This window comes from Aspergillus sydowii (assembly GCF_001890705.1).
Source record: "Aspergillus sydowii CBS 593.65 unplaced genomic scaffold ASPSYscaffold_15, whole genome shotgun sequence".
In the NCBI taxonomy this organism is placed as follows: Eukaryota; Fungi; Ascomycota; class Eurotiomycetes; order Eurotiales; family Aspergillaceae; genus Aspergillus; species Aspergillus sydowii.
This window is the reverse complement of record NW_024467873.1, coordinates 158,354-177,717: the sequence shown is the minus strand read 5'-3', so window position 1 is coordinate 177,717 and position 19,364 is coordinate 158,354. Positions and strand designations below refer to the sequence as shown.

General features: G+C 51.8%; 10 protein-coding genes across 10 annotated transcripts; 4 read left to right on the top strand and 6 right to left on the bottom strand.

Annotated features, from left to right (window-relative positions):
- Window positions 1-357: 357 nt before the first annotated feature.
- Window positions 358-963, bottom strand: ASPSYDRAFT_35963 (uncharacterized protein; the record flags this gene model as incomplete). Its single annotated transcript, XM_040845383.1, has 1 exon — window positions 358-963. The coding sequence occupies one exon, from the start codon at window positions 961-963 to the stop codon at window positions 358-360; it is 606 nt and encodes a 201-aa protein (XP_040697528.1).
- A 1,209-nt stretch (window positions 964-2,172) lies between these two features.
- gmdB (general amidase GmdB) lies at window positions 2,173-4,149 on the bottom strand (the record flags this gene model as incomplete). Its single annotated transcript, XM_040843579.1, has 5 exons — window positions 2,173-2,359; window positions 2,421-2,508; window positions 2,575-3,453; window positions 3,504-3,779; window positions 3,844-4,149. 5 exons carry the CDS (start codon window positions 4,147-4,149, stop codon window positions 2,247-2,249), a joined length of 1,662 nt encoding a protein of 553 aa, XP_040697527.1. The 3' UTR covers window positions 2,173-2,246.
- A 266-nt stretch (window positions 4,150-4,415) lies between these two features.
- ASPSYDRAFT_61723 (DUF3237 domain-containing protein) lies at window positions 4,416-5,094 on the bottom strand (the record flags this gene model as incomplete). Its single annotated transcript, XM_040850024.1, has 3 exons — window positions 4,416-4,636; window positions 4,678-4,747; window positions 4,834-5,094. 3 exons carry the CDS (start codon window positions 5,092-5,094, stop codon window positions 4,416-4,418), a joined length of 552 nt encoding a protein of 183 aa, XP_040697526.1.
- Window positions 5,095-5,529: 435 nt separating this feature from the next.
- ASPSYDRAFT_35961 (NAD(P)/FAD-dependent oxidoreductase) lies at window positions 5,530-7,145 on the top strand (the record flags this gene model as incomplete). Its single annotated transcript, XM_040845382.1, has 2 exons — window positions 5,530-6,180; window positions 6,228-7,145. The coding sequence occupies 2 exons, from the start codon at window positions 5,530-5,532 to the stop codon at window positions 7,143-7,145; spliced, it is 1,569 nt and encodes a 522-aa protein (XP_040697525.1).
- On the bottom strand, window positions 7,142-8,891 carry ASPSYDRAFT_186732 (uncharacterized protein; the record flags this gene model as incomplete). Its single annotated transcript, XM_040843578.1, has 2 exons — window positions 7,142-8,654; window positions 8,701-8,891. The coding sequence occupies 2 exons, from the start codon at window positions 8,889-8,891 to the stop codon at window positions 7,181-7,183; spliced, it is 1,665 nt and encodes a 554-aa protein (XP_040697524.1). The 3' UTR covers window positions 7,142-7,180.
- A 260-nt stretch (window positions 8,892-9,151) lies between these two features.
- ASPSYDRAFT_50486 (Zn(II)2Cys6 transcription factor) lies at window positions 9,152-11,190 on the top strand (the record flags this gene model as incomplete). Its single annotated transcript, XM_040848086.1, has 5 exons — window positions 9,152-9,192; window positions 9,245-9,531; window positions 9,596-9,673; window positions 9,742-10,013; window positions 10,068-11,190. 5 exons carry the CDS (start codon window positions 9,155-9,157, stop codon window positions 10,902-10,904), a joined length of 1,512 nt encoding a protein of 503 aa, XP_040697523.1. The 3' UTR covers window positions 10,905-11,190.
- On the bottom strand, window positions 10,921-11,815 carry ASPSYDRAFT_82062 (GNAT family N-acetyltransferase; the record flags this gene model as incomplete). Its single annotated transcript, XM_040851132.1, has 3 exons — window positions 10,921-11,286; window positions 11,343-11,710; window positions 11,773-11,815. 3 exons carry the CDS (start codon window positions 11,813-11,815, stop codon window positions 10,951-10,953), a joined length of 747 nt encoding a protein of 248 aa, XP_040697522.1. The 3' UTR covers window positions 10,921-10,950.
- A 610-nt stretch (window positions 11,816-12,425) lies between these two features.
- On the top strand, window positions 12,426-14,481 carry ASPSYDRAFT_186728 (putative MFS transporter; the record flags this gene model as incomplete). Its single annotated transcript, XM_040843577.1, has 8 exons — window positions 12,426-12,498; window positions 12,552-12,634; window positions 12,683-12,753; window positions 12,812-13,103; window positions 13,154-13,225; window positions 13,274-13,984; window positions 14,068-14,172; window positions 14,230-14,481. The coding sequence occupies 8 exons, from the start codon at window positions 12,426-12,428 to the stop codon at window positions 14,458-14,460; spliced, it is 1,638 nt and encodes a 545-aa protein (XP_040697521.1). The 3' UTR covers window positions 14,461-14,481.
- A 386-nt stretch (window positions 14,482-14,867) lies between these two features.
- Window positions 14,868-16,593, bottom strand: ASPSYDRAFT_211471 (uncharacterized protein). The gene is made up of 2 exons (XM_040844017.1): window positions 15,826-16,593; window positions 14,868-15,777 (listed from the first exon to the last, which is right to left on the bottom strand). The coding sequence occupies exons 1-2, from the start codon at window positions 16,549-16,551 to the stop codon at window positions 15,025-15,027; spliced, it is 1,479 nt and encodes a 492-aa protein (XP_040697520.1). The 5' UTR covers window positions 16,552-16,593; the 3' UTR covers window positions 14,868-15,024.
- Window positions 16,594-16,860: 267 nt separating this feature from the next.
- Window positions 16,861-18,977, top strand: ASPSYDRAFT_72548 (uncharacterized protein). Its single transcript, XM_040850655.1, has 2 exons — window positions 16,861-17,077; window positions 17,127-18,977. Exons 1-2 carry the CDS (start codon window positions 16,937-16,939, stop codon window positions 18,522-18,524), a joined length of 1,539 nt encoding a protein of 512 aa, XP_040697519.1. The 5' UTR covers window positions 16,861-16,936; the 3' UTR covers window positions 18,525-18,977.
- The last annotated feature ends 387 nt before the right edge of the window (window positions 18,978-19,364 follow it).

Sequence of the window (19,364 nt, the reverse complement as noted above, 5' to 3'; positions counted from 1 at the left end):
ATACTACTAACCAGCCGGCGTGTGGCTTAAGTACGGCTGAGCGGACGGGAAGCCCTGTTCTCCACACCCTGTGGTCGTATGTACTGACCGTCGCTAAGCAATGGAATATAGTTATAGGAATGGCAAGTCCTTAAGTGTGCAGTTTCTAGGCACCTAGGTGAACATAGCCTGCCCAAGCCCTGTGATCCACCTTTAAGCCCTCCGACAACATTTGAGATCGAACCTTACGAACCGCGTAGCGCACCGCGTAGGCCACCGTGCGATCTGATGCCGTAGCTCCGCCATTGCTGAACAGGAAGCTATAGAAATGTTCTGCCACGTGGACGCAGACATCATCGCGCGTAGGCCACAGGGACCCTACCACATGTGGAAAGCCTGTGACCTGAAAAGCACTTGCAATATGCAAGCTTTCGTCAGCAAGGCTTCGGGCCGTGGCGAAAGTTCGTCCAGTATTGGCTTCACACAGCTTTCCCACAGCATCTCCAGGATAATGTCGCTGTCTTGGTCTGTCGATTCGGACGGCACATCACGGCCTTTCCCGGGCATATCGCGTGCAAAGGATCTATATTTGTGATAATCCCCGTATACATACCAGTGATTAGTATCTCCTTCCAATCCTGGGAGACTAATTAATCTGATGCGATTATTGGCGACGATTATTGCATCTGCACGTATCAGGGCCACATCAACTATAACAACCACTCTGTCGGCTGTATATCTGGTGAGTTCATCTGCTGTTAGTTCCAGAAGAAAAGCTTCGTAGCCTTCTCTCCGACAAATTTTTTGAATAATATCCTTGAGCTTTTCACCAGCTTCGCTTCTCATGCGAGTAGACTGCTGGAGACGCGCGTGGTCTTGAGGGGATTGAACGTGGGACAGCAGGCGCTGTAAATGTTTATACTCTTTGGCAAGTTCCAGGTAATCTCTCTCAAGTGCCGGAGTATTGCTTTGTCTGTCCACCATGTACTGTAGTATCAGGCCGCGCCTAAACTCTAGCTTTTGGAGGGCTGCAGTCGGACGGTCATCCTGTAGATAGAGCGAGCAAAGATCTGCTACAAGACCGCTAGCTGAAAGAACAGCGTACTGCTGGTCATCTAGCGTCAGGGATCGTTAACATATCTCGGGCAGTAGGCGCAATGCATCGGTTCCTATCTGCCTTGCTCGTTGCCAAGCTTGCTGAAATCGAAGAATTTCCATTGCGATTTGAGCGGCTTTCAAGAGCACGTGGATTTGTCCTTGGGGGACTTCAAACGCCTGCAGAAAATGGCATGGAAATACCAACTCAGAAGGTTTACACCCTCAATCAGCATCCTGTTACCAGGCTTCCAATTAAGAAGCTGACGTGGCCAAGAAACGTCCCTCAGACGCAGCCGGTTATTGAGCACCTGGTCTTCATTGTAACAGATGGCCCAGCGGACCTTACATCGCTAGAGACAGAGGCAGCTCCCCGGAATAATCGAGACGTTCCGCGCGATAGCGGTATCCAGACCGTACTCTACGACATTATTCATCTTTCCTTTCACCTTGTACCCACATTGCCTTCCACAGACTAGGCTCGCAAACGGTGATATCTCGGGATGTCAGAAAACGATTGGAACCCTCGACAAGGATGGCGGAGGGGATATATTCATTGATGAGGTCTACCTATTTCTTACCTGTACTCACCCACACTTACCTAAGTCTTAGTGTTTATCACCCCTAAAAGCAGCAACGCACTCAGGGCTCGTTTTACTTCTAATCATATTAATAATTAAGGCTTAAGTACGGCTGAGCGGACGGGAAGCCCTTTTCTCCACACCCTGTGGTCGTACGTACCAGCCACACTTTAACAATGGACTATATGGTACACCGGCTCAGAGGGAAGCAGAGGAAGTTGACTTGAAAAGAGCGACTCCGGAGACCAGGTATCCACTTTGTTAAAGACCATTGGTGGCAATGCCTGCCGTCAGCTGTCTGTAGAGTATAATGATCTAATGAACGGATGCCCTAATTTTGGATGACTTCCGTCTAGAACAAAGGCAGACAGAAAATTGGACAGTCTCCACATGTTCGCAGACATTCGGATGCATGGACCCGAAAATTGGATATTGCGCCTGGAGCTCTGAAATATGAGATGTTGTTCCATGGTACGTTCCGCTACTTTGATATCACTTACTCCACCAGCCCTATATTGCAGATCATATCATCTAATTGATTATTGCCAACTATTTACCTATGTAGTTAGATATCGCAGAATAAAAATCTACTCATCGAATATCTTGGTCTATAATCCGCGCCGCGTTGAGACACTTTTCGTCCTGGAAGCGTGGAGCTACTACTTGAATAGCGCAGGGAGCTCCATTAACGGCATCAGGGTCGTCTATCAGAATGAGCAAGTGCATTTTAATGAAAAAGATTTGAGAGATTTAGGTGGTACTCACAGCTAGGCTGGACGCCATCATCGATAACCATGGGAGCAGGATCAAGCTGCTTCGAAGCTTTGCCGTAGGGGATAATACACGCAGGGTACTGTACAATATCGTAGTTAGCGCATCCCAGTTGTACATACACCTGTTCTGAGTATGCAATACTCACATCAAGTAAGTTCCACACCACCGTATATGGAGGCCACCCAAAGGTATCGTGCGGAACAGCCGTATTCTGCGCCCCAGGGGCAAGAACAACATCCAGCCCATTCTCAACCCAGCACCGACGCCATGCGTCCGCGTACCCCTGTCTCGCTGTATGCAAAGCGCTAATCTTCTTGAACACCGGCAGATCCATATCAACCGGAAGTGGGCCCGTGAACATCGGCGAGGACATTTTAGCGACGGATGGCACGAGCGGCTCACCGCTGGCCGCGACGTGGTCGATGTGTGGCCCGTATGTGAAGTATTGGAACGCTAGACGGCTTGCATAAGCGAGATCTCGCGAGGGGTCGTCTGGGAGCTGGACTATGCGGTGGCCGCGTTGAGATAGGGCGGTTATCGCCGACTGTAGAACTCTTTGTATAGGAGGGTGCAGCGGAAAATCCTTGCTCTCGGGCAGGACACCGATGGTTAACTTTCCGTGTGAGCTACTCTCATGTAGTTGTAGTTTCTCCCATGGTGCTGCACTCGCAGTGACATCGTATTTCCAGGGCTCTGCCTTAAGAACAGTGTCCATGAAGAGCTCAATATCATCCAGAGTATGTGCGAGTGGTCCTGCCGATGGCTTTATGCCTGGAATACCCTCCATGGCTAGACCTGCTACCTGGCGGCCCCAGGGAATGCGGTCTGTTGTGGGTTTGAATCCGTATACGCCGCAGCAGAGAGATGGAATGCGGATTGACCCTGCGATGTCTGTTCCTACGCCCAGGATCGAGCCGCGGAAGGCTACCAGTGCGCCCTCTCCACCGCTTGATCCTCCGGCTGTTAGATTCGTATTGTGCGGGTTTAGGGTCCGACCGAAGATATTGTTGTCGGAATCACCTGTCTGTGGCCATTAACTATTGATACTCAGGAATGTATGAATAGGGAACTCGCCATCATCGTCTGGGGAATATTCGTCTTCACATAAAGCACTGCACCGAGGTGGAGTAGCATCTCGACCAGGGCTGAATTATGCGACACTGATTCCTTCTGTAGAAGCGACACATATCCTACGGTGCTCTGGATACCCTCAACGCAGAAACTGTCTTTGATGCTGATGGGCAGGCCATGCAATGGGCCTACTACCTTCTTCTCTCGTTGCAGGTATTCATCCAGGAACTGCGCGCGCGCAATCGCTTTCTCAAACCAATGTTCTGTTAAACATGAGGTCTTTCGATATCAGTCCCTGAATTTCGTTGTACAGACAAGCGCAGTACCACGACGAATAACGTACCAGCTGCTGCGCAATCGCCGCCCTTTTGCAAAACGCTGTCGTAACGTCCACAGAACTAAACTTTCCATCGGAAAGCTTTTCTAATAAGTTCGCCGCAGAGTAATTCTCCGTGATGTCCAACTCTTTATCAGAGAGAATGCCACTTCGTCGAACAAGGTCAGCGTCGATCAGATGGCCGTCCGCGGGCACTGAGGCTCGGATGTCGTCGCTAAGGCGCCATTCAGATGGAATTTGAGCGTCCAGCTGCTTGCGTTTTGCTATGGCGAGGGCTCGCCAGTCAGGCTTGGGAGACGGGGATCTGGTCATTTTTACTATGGATTGACCGACAAGGTAATGTCGGCGCTCTTATATAGTCCGCTAAAGATACGCACAGGCATATGTGCATGCGGTTCTATGCGGGGTACAGTAGGAGCGGAACTAAGAATGCCCAATGCAGCCTATTATCTTCACAGTTTCAGATTTGGAGAATGCGTCGACCTTCCTAAACGGGACAAGCGATGAAGCCACCAGACACGGCTGATATCACGGTAAATACAGAAGCAGTATTCTACCTCGGTCTGTTCTATTGTCGTCTAGTTACTCATGACATTCTCTGGTTTGACTCCCTCGAAGTTCGTCAAATAATACGCATCGATAATAATACGATCATCCTCGCAGGTCATAACCCCGATACAAACTAGCCCATTTAACCAGTTATACTCCCCCGCAGCTTCAATTCGCAGATGCGAGAAGAACTCGACCTCGGCCTGTGTAACTGTCGGCGGCGGTCTCATGTCTGGGTTCTTGGACACTACTGCTTCGCGTATTCTGTTCCTGGTCCGGGGCGGTACAGACCGTGGGCTTGTACGAAGAGGTAGCACCCGTCGGTTGTTTTTATTGTGTATCGGGCGTCGAGAGTCATGGACTATGCTGTTAGTGACACGCCGATAGCCAGAACAGTTACGGAAATGGAATGGGAATAGATAGATAGTGTAAAGGTTAGAAGCGTACATGCGTTCCCTCAATAACTGTCGCCCAGTCTGCACCACCAAGAGGTAGAACAGTTCCTTCAAGATTTGGGCCCTTGAAGGTGCCGCCTGTTATGTTTGCGATGCTCCGGATGACGCCCGTGCCATGGGGAGCACCGATTGTGATTTCTTCGCGGGCGATGGTACACTCGAGGCGGTACAGAAATGTCAGGCCTGGTTTTCGCATGGGAGGGCTGTTTGGGTAGTACGCATTTCCGCGGGAGTCATGCTTCGTGGTGGCCATGGTTGTCGAGTACGTACACGATGTTAGATGATGTCGACAATGATGAATGTATTGTTTCTTTATCTATGGCAAAATCGGCATGTAGGTTATACCACTTACCGTTCTTATCTGCCCGTTCTATGATAGAGCGTCGGTTGCCCTAACAGGCAGGCCGACCCAAGCCTTAGATGGCTTATTGATTGCCCCGGGGCCCGCGGGCTTCAAGAAATACGAGCGTATGCCTCAGCGGTCACTCTCGGACACTTTGCTCGCATAGACCTTCTATATTAGAATGAGCTTATTCATCGTCGGCCGTATCTCGAGCCATAGTACCATCTCAGAGTGCTAGATATGAGACTGACGGGGACATTTATAACGAACGTGCCACCCTTTTCACCTGATGGCCACAATCATAAAACATTACTTCTGCAACTCGTAAATGAATATACCATCAATATGGCATCCCTCGTCCACTCTCTTCTCACCAACCCCGGCATCCCCCTGCAAGACAGACAAGACGCCCTAAATAGAGCGCTGTCTGACCCAGGCCTGCCGTCGCAAAACCCTACATCGTCCTTCTGGCTACGTGATCCGCATCCAAGTCTTGCAAAAGCACAATCCGATACATTGCCAGTCGAAGCGGACGTCGTCATTATCGGCTCCGGCGTAACAGGGACGTCCATCGCCAAAACACTCCTGGAGTCTCGAAAGCCTCGCAGCGGCAACAATGGCCCGGGACAAGAACAGACCTCCCGTCCCGCGGTTGTTATGCTGGAAGCCCGCGACATCTGCAGCGGCGCAACTGGTCGCAATGGGGGCCATATCCTGGAGACAGCGGAGGAATTTGCAGAGCTGGAACAGGTGCATGGGATTGAGGCTGCGAGGAAGATATTGAGGTTCCGCCTGGCGCATTTGCGAGAATTGCTCGCTGTAGCGGAGAAGTATGATTTGACGGAGTCAGCTCAGGCTCGCAAGGTGCAGTTTTTGAGCGTTTACTTTGAGAAGAAAGGGTGGAGCGATGCTAGGGCTCGGTTTCAGCGGTTAAAGCAGGGTTTGCCCGAGGAGACACAGGAGTGGAGGTTGTATGAGAGGGATGAGATTCCAAAGGTAAGATGTCACATCATTATCTGTGTATATTTGCTGATACGGGCTAGGAGTTTTCGCTTCCCTACGCTCAAGGAATCGTCGCTGGACCGGCAGGTGCAATTTGGCCGTATAAATTCATCACAGGGATTCTGGACCAATTAAAGACGAAATACCCTGAAGAACTACGGATAGAAACGAATACACCCGTCACCAGTATCCAAGATCACGGCAGCAAAGCAGTAAGTGGACTGCGCTATACCGTGACAACACCCCGAGGCACCATCCACGCCCGCCATATCGTGCACTGCACAAACGCTCATGTAGCCCATCTCATCCCTGGACTAAAGGGCCGCATCTGCCCCATCCGCGGCCAGATGTCAGCACAACACCCTGGGACAAACTTCCGACGTCAAGGCGCGGAACATTCCTGGCTCTTCAACTACGACCGCGGGTTTGACTACCTAACGCAGTTACCGGCCTCGGACGTAGGTGAAATGATGATGTTCGGAGGCGGATTTGCTCAGGGTGAGGGAGGTGGGATATCGGACCTGGGCGTGTCTACGGACTCGGAGCTGAGTTTGTATGCTGATATCCATCTTTCGGGGGCGTTGAGTGCGGTGTTTGGGCGTGCGAATTGGGGAGCTCCGCGAGGTTCTGCGGTTGAGCAGATGTGGACGGGGAATATGGGATTCAGTGCTGATGGGTTTCCCTGGGTCGGACGGCTTCCAGTATCACTTACGGGCAGGGGTGAAGATGTGGAGGGAAAAGGTGCTGAATGGGTCTCTGCGGCGTTTTCAGGAGAGGGCATGGTGTTGGCGTGGCTGTGTGGAAAGGCGTTGGGGAAGATGCTGTTGCTTCATGATCATGGCCTGGATGGCAAGTCTGTAGACCTATCTTGGTTTCCGGAGCAGATGATCGTTACGGAGGACAGGGCTAGGAAGGCAGTTTACGCTTTGCCTCCTTCAAACGTCTCTCCTCATTTGTAATTACTATGTACAGTAGGACTCTCTGTATATACAACCTAGGCAGCCTTTCCCATATTCATTCTCTTATTGACTAACGCATCAAACCCAGAAAGCCACCGCTTCCACGTCTCTCCACTACCCATCGATAGCATACGCTGCATTCGTTTATACGAGCGAATCTCCTCATCCTGCTCTTCTGTCCGTAGAGCCTGGACACTGTCTGGACCCCAAACCTTCCACGTTTTTCCAGGTCCACGGGCGACTGCCCACGGCGCATGGCCATTACAGAACATAATCCAAGCAGCAGCAAAGTCCCTCGCCATAGCTCTCTCACTCTCATACATCTCATTCGTAAGGTTCTGGAACAGGTAGAGTAGCTCATGTGCATGGTACGCCGTCCCCTCGAGGGCGTTCTTGAGTCGCGAGCGCTGGTCAAAGTGATAGGCGAACAGTGCGCCCTTGTCAGCAAGATGTGGATTGGCATGAGCAGTTGCGTAGTTGGGGATCTTGAATATTGCATCCCCGCACATATGCTCGACTCGTTCAATGAGGAGGCTATGAGGGATGTCTGGGGTAATCTCGTACTCTGAGAGGATTTGATCCGTTTCATCTTCTGATCCGATATGCTCTACCAGAATCTGACGTATCGAGTCGAAACTGTCGTCTAGGATGTTCAAACGAAAGATAATTCCTTCGTGGTAGCTGTCACCCAGCATCAAGCCTTCAAGCCATGACGGTGACGCCTGGATCTCGCATGGATTGGCGTCATGTTTATAGAACCATCCATCCAGACATGGATTACCCGTCCCCGATAGAACACCCTGAATCACAGGCGTCGAATTTGCAAGTTCCTGCTGCGGTATCTCTCTGAGACAGTCTAGGACGTCAGATCGCGACTCGTCAATCCGGAAATACCGACAAACAGCCTGGAATAGCGCCTCATGCTGCTCCATCGTCCACAGCGGAATCGAGACCGACAGACCAGACATACATGAAGCACGATGGAAACGAGGCGGACTCGCAGCAGCAAGTTGGTTGCTTATCGAAATCCCACCAGCAGACTCGCCGACCGCTGTGACATTGTTTGGATCTCCCCCTAGGGCGTCGATATACCGCTGCACCCATTCGAAGGCAACTTGCTGATCCGTGAAGCCAAAATTGCCACAGCCGTTGAATCCGTCTTCTGTTAGTTCTCGCTGTATCGCGTCGCTGGCTAAGAACCCGCCGAGACCGACACGGTAGTTGAAGTTTACGCATACGATTGGCATGTCCATTTCGATGCTCTGGGAGACGAGGTTCAGGGCATCGAAGATGGGAAGGTTGGCCCCTCCGTATAGCAATGAGCCTCCATGGACATAGACCATTACCGGATATTTTTTCTGGGGGTTGGTTGGCTTTGGCGGAATGACGATGTTCATTACGAGGCCGGTCAGCTCGTCTACCTCTGGGGGATATCCAAAGTGAGCAGCTGGAGGGACTGGAACGAGGTCGTCGGATTCATCCTCGGAGGATGAGTGAGGACAGTTGTTTCTGCGGTAGTCAGTCCCCATACACATGGTCAGGGATGGATGTATACCCTAACTTGGTCCCATCGTGCTTGGAATCCTTCCAAACAGTTTTCAGCGTTGATCTTGTCCACCGCTTGATCAGCTCAGCGTAGGGGATTCCGCAGAACTGCTGTACTCCATTTGCGTATTGCAGCCCTTTGAGTTCCCCAAGCGATGGAATTATCGCCGTACATTTCGAGATTGGAGATTGGAAACACATTTTGGGGAGTCTGTTCCTGAAAGCGCTATCATTGCAGCATCACAGCCTGTCATATACTCTTCAACCCTAATTTATGCCAGAATAGAAGGCCACCGACCACCTCGTATGGACTTGTAACTCTGTCATTCTAACGCTACTTCCAATATGGCAGGTCGACCCTGAGATCCACCGTCTTAATTTCCCCGCATTATCATCCCGACTATTAAACGAGCATCTATTCTCCTCTCCAACTCTCCATTTCTTTGCACCCACCCCAATTAGGAATGTCGACCCCCCGTGCCTGTCGCTCCCACGCCGGATGGTAACACCTCCTCTCTTGTTCCGGGCTGTAGCTGATGTATTTCACGTCATAGCTGGACATGCAAGGCAAAACGTCGCAAGTGTGACCGTACCCGCCCGACTTGTCGAGTCTGCAGCCGACATGGAATCCCGTGCGAAGGATATGAAGTGCGTCTCCGCTGGGGATCCGGCATTGCCTCACGCGGTCACTTTACCGGCGCCGAGGCTCCAGTGGATACGTCAATTCCGGCGAGGGTTCCTGGGCGGAAGAGAGATCGGAATCGAGCGAGGAAGAGGGAGCAGGGAGGGGAGATGATGACTGGAGTGGCTGAGGGCTCTTCGTCGCTGGGTTTTCGTGAAAGTGCGCGAAGCCTGCACAGTTTCACTTTCCAATACTTACATTTCAGTGTTGACACTTCCTGTAGACCTTGGACTTAGCCGAGCGACAGTCGAGCTGTCAAGCCCCGGTCATGGCCCGGATGATGCCCGACTCTTTCAAGAATGTGAGTTTGTGATACGCAAAGACAATACCATAGCACGTAGTCAATCGGGGCTAATGCGTCCCATGTAGTTCTATCATCTGGGATCAATATCCTGCACTCAACTACAGTCCACGACGAACAGACCCTGCTGAAGCCACGACTTCCCGTACTATGCCAGCAATCCGAAGCGTTGTATCAAATATGCATTGCTCTACAAGCATCACTAAACCGAGAACCTACCGCGCAATTCCTCGAATATCTCGATATCGGCCTGAACAAATTCCGTGCTGAGCTTTCTACGAGCGAGCACTATCTAGAAGATGGGACATTGACGGCGGGGTTGCTCTTGTGTACGATTGGAGTATGTATCTACCCTAATTCCGCGCCACTCATGCGTCTACTGAAACTTTTCCAGGTTATGCACGGCATTCCATGGACAATGCACCTGCGAGGGATGTACAGCATTCTTCGCATGCATGACGTCGAAGGCCCACAAACCCACCGAGAACAAGAACAAGAACAAGAACAAGAACGAAGTGCATTCCGAGCGCATCTTTTCGAGGTAATGGGCATCATGGACCTGCCCACATTCTCGATTGGTCGCCAGCATTCTCGACTCGGGTTCTGGAAACAGTACTGCTGCAAGGGGGGCTCTCCTGCAGCGATCGAGACTGGGGTGGAGGTTGTAACTGGCCTACCGAGGTCTCTGGTGACGGTATTCGCATTCATCGGGGAGGGAACTGCCGAAACACATTTCTGGGATTGGCCTGGTGCACAAGGTAGCTTCATTCAGTGTCAATTATGGGAGGCATATCGACTTGCCGGGGTATTGGTGGTTCGGCATGGGGGGCCTGGTTTTCCACGTCCTTCAGATACAGAACCGGCCTTTAGTCCAGCCGTGCAAAGGGGCGTCAGCCTCACTCCTTCCACGGTGATAGTTTCGAGACTTCTGAGCTCGGTGGACGCCGTATGTCGCGCTTCGCTCGAACCAGAGAGCTGGGACACACTCATCATCAATGCCATTTCGTATCCGGTCACTATCGCGGGACTCCAGAGTGACGTTTTACACAATGATCCGCCGTTGAAGGAATTCATACGAAAGGTCCTGCTTTTTACTACGGACGGGCCATTTTGTAATCGGCAGTATCGTCTTCTTTTGGACTTGCTGGAAGAGTACTGGACGTACCCGATTGGAGCAGTTGATATTGATCAGCTTGCGCGGGCCAAGGGCGTGGAGCTGGGGTTATTCTAGATTGAGTTCATTTTGTCATGTTCACATATCCCTATACAAAGTATAATCAACAGACAGTAAAATTCGTCTTCTTTCTTGAACCTTGGCGCAGCATGAACCACAGCTTTACTGCTGCACCTCCCTCCATCAACTCAACTTCTTCTACAACTTCGAATCCCATTCGTTCGTAGAATGCAACATTGCCCCGTCTTGTACACTCTAGAATCACCGGGTCATCGTTGGTATTCTCTAACACAGAGCGCATTGCCTTCTTCCCCAGCCCAAGGCCTTGCAAACGGGGGTGTACAGCGATAACCTCTAAATACCACAGGTTCTGGAGGCCGTATTTCTGCTGTACGTCTGTAATCACCCGGTCATGGGCATCCATTAACTTCTGCAGTCTCTATATGTTTACGTTATTCGCGATCTTATATCCTCAGTACATAACTTGTCGCGTACCTGTTCATTACCGCCCTTCTCATAAACTGGCCTGACCATATCAAGGAACCACAGCTTCCATGAAAGTAGCATCCTCCCTAGAGCCCATCGGACACGGCCCCGGGGAGGATATAACAATGCCACTGCTCCTGCATCATGTTCATAGACTTCGCCGTCTTTGTGAAGCTTTTGTCGTATCTCCCTGACAGCCAGAGACCTCAGCACCATACCTTCCGCAACAGCCCTCTGAACCCGGCGATATTGCCATTTGGAGGTATTGAGATCTGTAACTGACCACGGGTCTGCGAGGGGGCGCAGCCATTGTATCACGGTGTCCTTGGCGAAGGAGGAGGTTATTGTATTTGCCACTGCGTGGATAGATTTGGGGTCTGTGAATTAGCGAATTAGTCGAGCGGCTGATATATATAGTGGGCTAGACTCATGATCGTACCATCGTAGACTCTGGAAAGTGCCAATAGTTGGTCAGAGGGCATTGTTGACACAATTATGATGATATATCTGCCTTAGTAGCTGGAAAGAATGACCAGGCTGATTCTGTTCAATATAGTCGACGTTGAGGGTTGACATGCGCTTATGCCGGGTGGATGCGTATAGTACTGGAGGTACCTGGCTGGACCTGCTTTCTTGGTATTAGTTTGGAGAAAATAGCTGGTTCATACAGAGTGTCGGCTTCAAGTAGCGGTACTTGCAGGAATCAATATTGGTGCTACTCAGTCATATAAGCAGCTGTCCCTCGGCCGTCCCGATTAGGCAGGTCGACCCTGGGCCAGCTGGACTGGACTAATGCCCCTAGACTGTGGTTTTGACGGGGATATTGATCTTCATGGTGCTTATTTCGGGTTACTGTGGCATTTCCCCCGCATTTTATCAAACTCATGACATGCTGGACGCGTTATCACGAGTACGTGGTATACTATAATGTCGGTAGTTCACAGGCTGTCAAGTACCACCGTACGATGAGGCAGTAGCAATGATATATATTGATCATCACCTCTCATTCCGACCAGGATACCGAGATAGGGTAGCTCATCACACCGTCAAATACAATTCATTTCTGTTTTCTCACCAAAGAAGCCAGTCTCGATGGAACAGAATCAACGCGAGATATCATCCACCGATGACAATCAGCCACCGGGCACCTTCCTCCTTATCCACAGTATGCTGAAATACTCCCAAAGCCGGTTGGCGTGCTATTGACATCATATCCAGATGAAGTTGAAGAGAGCGAGAATCATGGCCGACCCCAGATTATCCTGCACCCAGTGCCATCACGAGACCCCAACGAACCACTGGTCAGTCGTCTCACTCAACTCAGTAAACTAAAACTAATAGCAAGACAGAACTGGAGTACAGTCCGCAAGACAGTAAACTTTACTCTCGTCCTAGCAGTGACGGTGGTGGTGTTCACAACGTAAGTCCAGCCCAATACATGTGGGCTCGACTCAAGACAGCGATACTGACAGCACCAGCCTCACAATCCAGACAATCTTCTGGCAGTTAATGGTGACAGACATGAACGTCTCCTACGCCCAGCTCAACAACGCCATGTCTGTCAACTTCGTTGGTCTTTCCGTGGGCTGCGTCCTCTTTATCCCCCTAGCGAAGAAATTTGGACGCAGGCCCGTATACCTGGTTTCGACGGCGACCATGGTGGTCGCTTCGTTTTGGTCTGCGTGGATGAAGTCCTTGCCAGAGCTGTACATTACCAATCTACTGCATGGTCTGGCGGGGGCGACGAACGAGTCTATTGTTCAGATCTCGGTATGTGCTCTTGGTTCTGTTTATAAGAGTTGAGGATACATTTTGTCCAGGTTGCAGATATCTTCTTTGTGCATCACCGCGGAGGAATGAATGGATTGTATATGACTATGGTTATGATTGGGGTGAGTTCAACCTATTAAACTGATATACATGTACTGATTGATATCCAGAGCTTCCTAACGCCCATGGGTGCCGGGACACAAGCGACCCGTGAAGGATGGCGCGCATCCTATCGTACCCTAGGCATCGTGAACGCTGTCCTGTTCGGTCTTTTCGTATTCTTCTACGAGGAGACAAAGTATACCCCATTAGTTAAGGGCGTCAGCAGCTCACAGGGAGCAGAGGGCCAAAATGTCTCAGTCAACGACATCAAATCTGATCAACAGCCAGATATCAAGTGCAGCCCTAGCAGACAGGAATCGGAGTCAGCTCTGGCGCACCACCACGAGCTTGACAACACCATCCCACTAAAGCCCTGGAGACAGAGACTGGCACTGGTGACATACACCGCTGAGCCAATCTGGCCATACTTCCACCGTCCCTTCGTAGTCTTGACAACATTCCCAGCCGTCCTATTCTGCGCCTTGCAATATGCCCTCGGCGTGGTATGGTTAACAATCTTATCCAGCGTGTTGGGTTTGGTGTTCCCCCTGCCCCCGTATAACTTCACACCAGAGCAAATCGGTTTCATGAGCGTTGGCCCGTTCGTCGGGAACCTCCTGGGTTCAATCTACGGTGGATTCCTAGGAGATAGATCGATTCTCTTCTTTGCGAAACGGAATAAGGGATACTATGAGCCCGAGATGAGGTTGTATATCCTGCATCTTCCGGCTTTGACGCTGGCTGGGGGGTTGATCATGTTTGGGACGACTGTTTCTCGGGTGAGCTATGCCATACACACCTACACTACTCTTGACAAACAAGCAAACATCGATGTTGAGCTTGCTGACCCATCGAACGGTAGGGCCTCCACTGGATCTGGCCCAGTATAGCCGGCGCACTATTCGGCTTCGGTCTAGGCAGTATCGGCGACGCTGCACTGACACTGGTGATTGACAGTTACCGCGATGTAAGACTCCTTCGCTTATACATTGTCAAATTGTCAAACCGTTCTAACATGTACTAGATAACCGGCGACGCATTCACAGGCGTAGCCTTCCTGCGCAACGCCATCAGCATCGGGATCCCGTTTGCGATTAGTCCGTGGTTAGCGCGTTCAGGGGCGCAGGATATGTTTATCGCGTGTGGGTTTATTAGTCTCGCTGTGACATTGACTATTATCCCGATGGTGATGTATGGCAAGAAGATGCGCGTGGTGACGGCACCGAGATATAGAGCTATGGCGATGCAGGAGTAGATAGTAACTACGATTCTTGTGTAGGACAGATGATCTGCATGCAGCAATATCTACGATAAGTGATGTACACCCTATCTCTGCCTCGTGTTCGGAGCAGCTCGGTGGGATGGCGATATCATATGAAAGTAAACGCAACCGAGTCCGAGTCTGGACCGTCCCATCGGCATTCATCAGGTCCACAACGGCACGGCAGACAGCTAAATAGTGAATGGGTGTCGATTCAGCTCTGCCTATCATGATCTTCAGAGTTCAGCCTATTTCAGCCTAGCTGTTAGCTTGGGATGGACAGGGGCGCTATGGAAGCTCACGACTAGTTGCAGCTTAGCGCTGAATGCGAACTACTGATTACGAACTACTACTGATTGCGAGTCAGCCGCTGGCGTCTCATTCGCTTATTTAGTGTAAATCTCGGTAATTTTTTAATTGGTCTATATAACTCCCGAAATGCTGTGCAGGAAAGAGAATATAGTACAATGATGCAAGTTAGGCACCAACTCGAGCCTGCTCCAGTTGGAGCAGTGAAGCGAACCCTTCAGTCTAGTAGACAAGTAAAAAGAAAGGAAACTAAGGTATGAGAGTCCCCAAATTTCCCTTAACAAGCGCCATAAACCCCTCCATCGTACTCGGCTCATAGTACTTCGTATCAAAGCCCATCGACACCGTAACCCGCTCCCAAAGCGAGAACATACCAACCCAAGCAGACGGGTTAATCTGGCGCCCGGAGTGCTCAAAGTCATGCGCCTGGATCGAGGCAGTCTCTGACGAGAACTCACGCCTCAACGGCAGTGCACCCTGGGGCGAGAACCCAGGCGCTTGCGGCGCAGGCACAGGCTCCCCTTCAGCGGCGAGAGCAGACACGAACCGGCCTGCCGTGAAGCAGAGACTGGCGATATAATGCGGCGATGTCAAATGTGGTCCCATTTCGGCGCGAATAGCGCGACCCAGCTGTAAAATGGTATCCTTGATATCGCAGGCAAAGTACTCCTCTTTAAACTGGATCCAGAGGAAAACGACGTCCGAAGCACAGGGGGCGCGGTGGCCGTCCTCTTCGCCCAGGGCGAGCTCGGTCTTCACCCAGCGCCGCGCGTTGCGTGTTATTCCGAGCAGGGCGCCTGTCTCGTGGCCCTTGCCGTATGTCTGTTTTATGGCGAGGACTGTGGCGGCTGCGGCGGCGAATGTGATGCTGAGCTTTTGGTCTCGGAGGAAGGCGAGGAGGGCTTGCGATTCGGAGAGGGTGTACTGCAGTCTGATGCAGTAGGTGCCGTGGCTGCGGGAGGAGGCGTCGTCTTCGGGGTACATGGCTATCGAGCTGGACATCTAGACTATATTAGATTTGGTTATTTGCGGAATGATCTGGGTGGGTACCTTTGACGAGTAGAGCTTGGCCTGGGCGAGTGCGCCGGCAATGGCCTGCTCTTTGTCTTCTATGGTGGGCTTGTATGTCTCCTCATAAGGCGTGATAGGAGTGACAGGCAAGCGAGTAGCCAGATCAGAGTAGTCGAGCTCGCTGACGGCCAGGTTGCGATCGCCAGGGACCTGGGTGACGGTGGCCAGGAGATAGTTGTAAAAGTAGATGACGCTGAAGATATCAGTCAAGGTATGGCTGGTGTTCCAGACCAAACAGTGCTGGTCAGGATGCTCAGGATCAGCCGCTCCAGCTGTGACAAGATACAGCATGTTGCACTTCCCCTTGGTCGGTAGACGGCGATTGTATGTCATGCGAGCGACGTCGACTGCGTGCTGGTCGGTGACGACGCGGAGAGACTCCTGCAGCCACGCTTCGGCGTCTTCTTCAGATCGCAGCGCCTGGAAACTCATGGTCTGCGGAATCTCTGTTCCAGTAGACACCTTGATGGCCACCTCGGGGTGGGTGGCATGGCAGACAAGCCAGGCATTGCGCACGCGCTGGATGAGCTCGGGGGTGGACGTGCTGGTGCTGAATGGGACGTTGAAGGTCAGTTCAGTGTGGCCATCGCGGACATTCTGATTGTAGGAGACGCCGGTTTCGCCTCCAGTGCACTCTCTCGTCCATCGGCCGTCGGTCTGGCGCCATTGCGTATAGGGCTGCTCGTTGGATGCACCCAGGGCCATGGTGGTATGAAACACGAAAGAACACCTTGACGTCCCAGCCACCGCGTTTCAGCCAGAGGATTAAAGAATGTGATGACGACGAGAAGAGGGACGAAACTCCGGCCCTTGCAGGTAAAGTGCTGAACCCTTGCGACGATCATCGCGATCGGCACGGGGAAGGCATGGAAGCAGTGGGTCGTGTGCCGTTACGCACCTGGAATTGGACAGTCTAATCTTCCGATAGTCCGGCCACTATTGGCAGTGAACTTTGTCGAATTCAGGGCTGAGCTTCATCTCCTGCTGTCGATCGTGCTTTATCTCAGTCGCCACAAGGGAGCTGACGAGTTGTCCACCAAGGAGGCTCAAGGAGTTCATCCTCTCGACAACACACGAACAAGCCGTTAACATGGCCTCGATTGTGCACCAGTATGAAACTGCCCAGCTGGAGCCAGCGTCCGAATGGAGACTGGCCGGAACTCACCTCGTACGGCGCCTTCGCGGCGTTGAGCTCTTCCTCAAGGCGTCGGAGCAGTTCAACGATGGGAACGTGAGTGTCCTGGAGATACTGATGAAATGTATACATTCTAATTCTACAGTTTCAATTGACTGTGAAAGCAATGCTGGAAACGCCCCTATCGTGCGATCAGCTGAAAAGACGCCATCAGGCTGCCTGGTGGCGCACTCGACGCGCCCTCCCCGTTGTTGGCGTGGCCTATCCAACCCTCGACCAGGCTGCGATCGAGCTGCACCAGACTGCCGACGATGCCAGACGATGGACAGCGCAGACGTGCCTGGTGGCGGACAACACGACCGTGTCGGACGTCTATCTCGCCCGCTCGCGCACGCAGACGGAAGCCCTAACCACCATGACGCTGGTCGTTGACCCCATTCGCGGCGCTCGCGGCTGCGTGCTCAACATGTCCCACACCCTCATGAGCCTGGACATCTTCAAGATCCTCCAGGAGTTCATGCTCCAGCTCTCCCGGCCGGAGAACGAGCTCGGCATCGACGCCGTCTTCTCGCCAGAGACCCCATCCAACACCACCTCTCGCCTGCCCCAGTCCCTCAGCCATGCATACGCCCTCCGCCACCAGCCTGCACCGCACGACCTGCAAGAAGCCTTTGCCACGCATCAACGCTCGCAGGAACGCTGGTCCCGGCCGACCATTGGCATTCCTCTTCATCCAGACCACCAGCACCGGGCAAACCGCATCCACAACAAGACCATCACCTTCGAGCCGTCCGAAGCAAAGACGGCCTTCAGATTCCTCAAGCAGTCCGGCGTATCCCTCACAGCTGCCTTCTTCGCCTGCATGACCTCCGGCATCGCGCACTCCTTCCCTTCTACAAACGCATACCCCGAAGGCGCCCACCTCCTCTTCTCTGGCAACGGCCGCCGCTTCATCCCCGTCACAGCATCCAACGGTCAAGGCCCGATATCAATGCCCATTATCCCCGCAAGCATGTGGATCGACGAGAAGGACGTGAATCTGCGGCCGACATCCCCACGAGGCCTCCTCCGTCTGGCCCGCGCCATCGAAGAAGCTCAGAACCAGGACCTTGCCTCGCCGCACATCATCGCCGTCTGGGACCAGATGGGGCCTGCCCTGGCAAAGGCCCTCGAAGACGCATATTCCGTCCCAGGCGGTCCTCCACCGCCGTCAGTCGGACGACCAACCCTGACCTCGCAGGGGCAGTTCAACTGCGACCTGGGTAACCGCACTACAACAACAACCACGGCAACTGGATCAGAAGCGTCTCCTGGAGAGACAGAGACAGATCGCATCCGCATGTCGGACTTCAATTCGGGCGGGCGCTCGACGGATCCCAGCGTTTGCTTTGCGCTGAATAGCTTCCGGGACGAGCTGCGGTTTAACCTCCTGTTTGACGAAAAGTTCTTTGACCAGCACGATGTCATGCATATGGCTTATGTTGTTGCGAGGCTGTTTCGACGGCTGGTTGGGTTGGAGCCGGTCGCTGTGGCGCGTCTTTAACTCTGTATACTGGATGTATACTGGATGTATATTCTTGCCCTACATTCTCTCTTTCTTTCTTTCTTTCCTTTCTTTCCTCTCGACAGTCGGTCTTTGCACTTTCTTTCTTTCTTTCTATCTTTTTGAACAGTCAATCATTGTATTTCCTTCCTGTATCTATCTACTGTACACTACTCATTCATTGAATTCTTTCATTTTCTTATTAATTGGCTTTCCTTGCGTTGTCGATCTTTTATGGGCTTGTGGGCCTGTTCCCGATATTCGTCCATGGTTCACCCACCATCGCCAGCTAACTAAGGCGCAATCTCCTCCTTACTCTGAATAGCTTGCGGTTTCCCTGCAGATCCGGGATTGCCATTGTACTTGCCTCCTTGGGTTGCGAGTCAGGCAGAACAGTAGAGATCAACGAATAATTCGGCATGGAAGATACGAGATCGGCCGATTGAATTTGGCAGGGGACGATCAAGTAAAAAATCGAAAGTAAAATCAAATCATGATGATAATGATGAGAATGATGAGAACGAGAGAGTCTCAATTAATTGGTAGACGGTATCAGTCCGTCCTTTTATCTATATACGCAGCGGCCTCTATGTCCAGATCTATAACAACAGAACCCAGCCAAATAAAAGGAAAGAAAAGGAAAGGAAATAAGAGAAAAAAATCAAGAAATAACAAACTCCTTGATCCCCTCCGCATCCTTCTCGAAACCAGCCGAGACCTGCACAGGAGACAGCGGGGGCGTCAACTCGTCCATGTCCGTCGCAGATCCAGATCCATCACCCTTATTACAGTTATGATGAGTATTATTATTCCGCCCCTGCGATCCAACCTGTGCAGCAC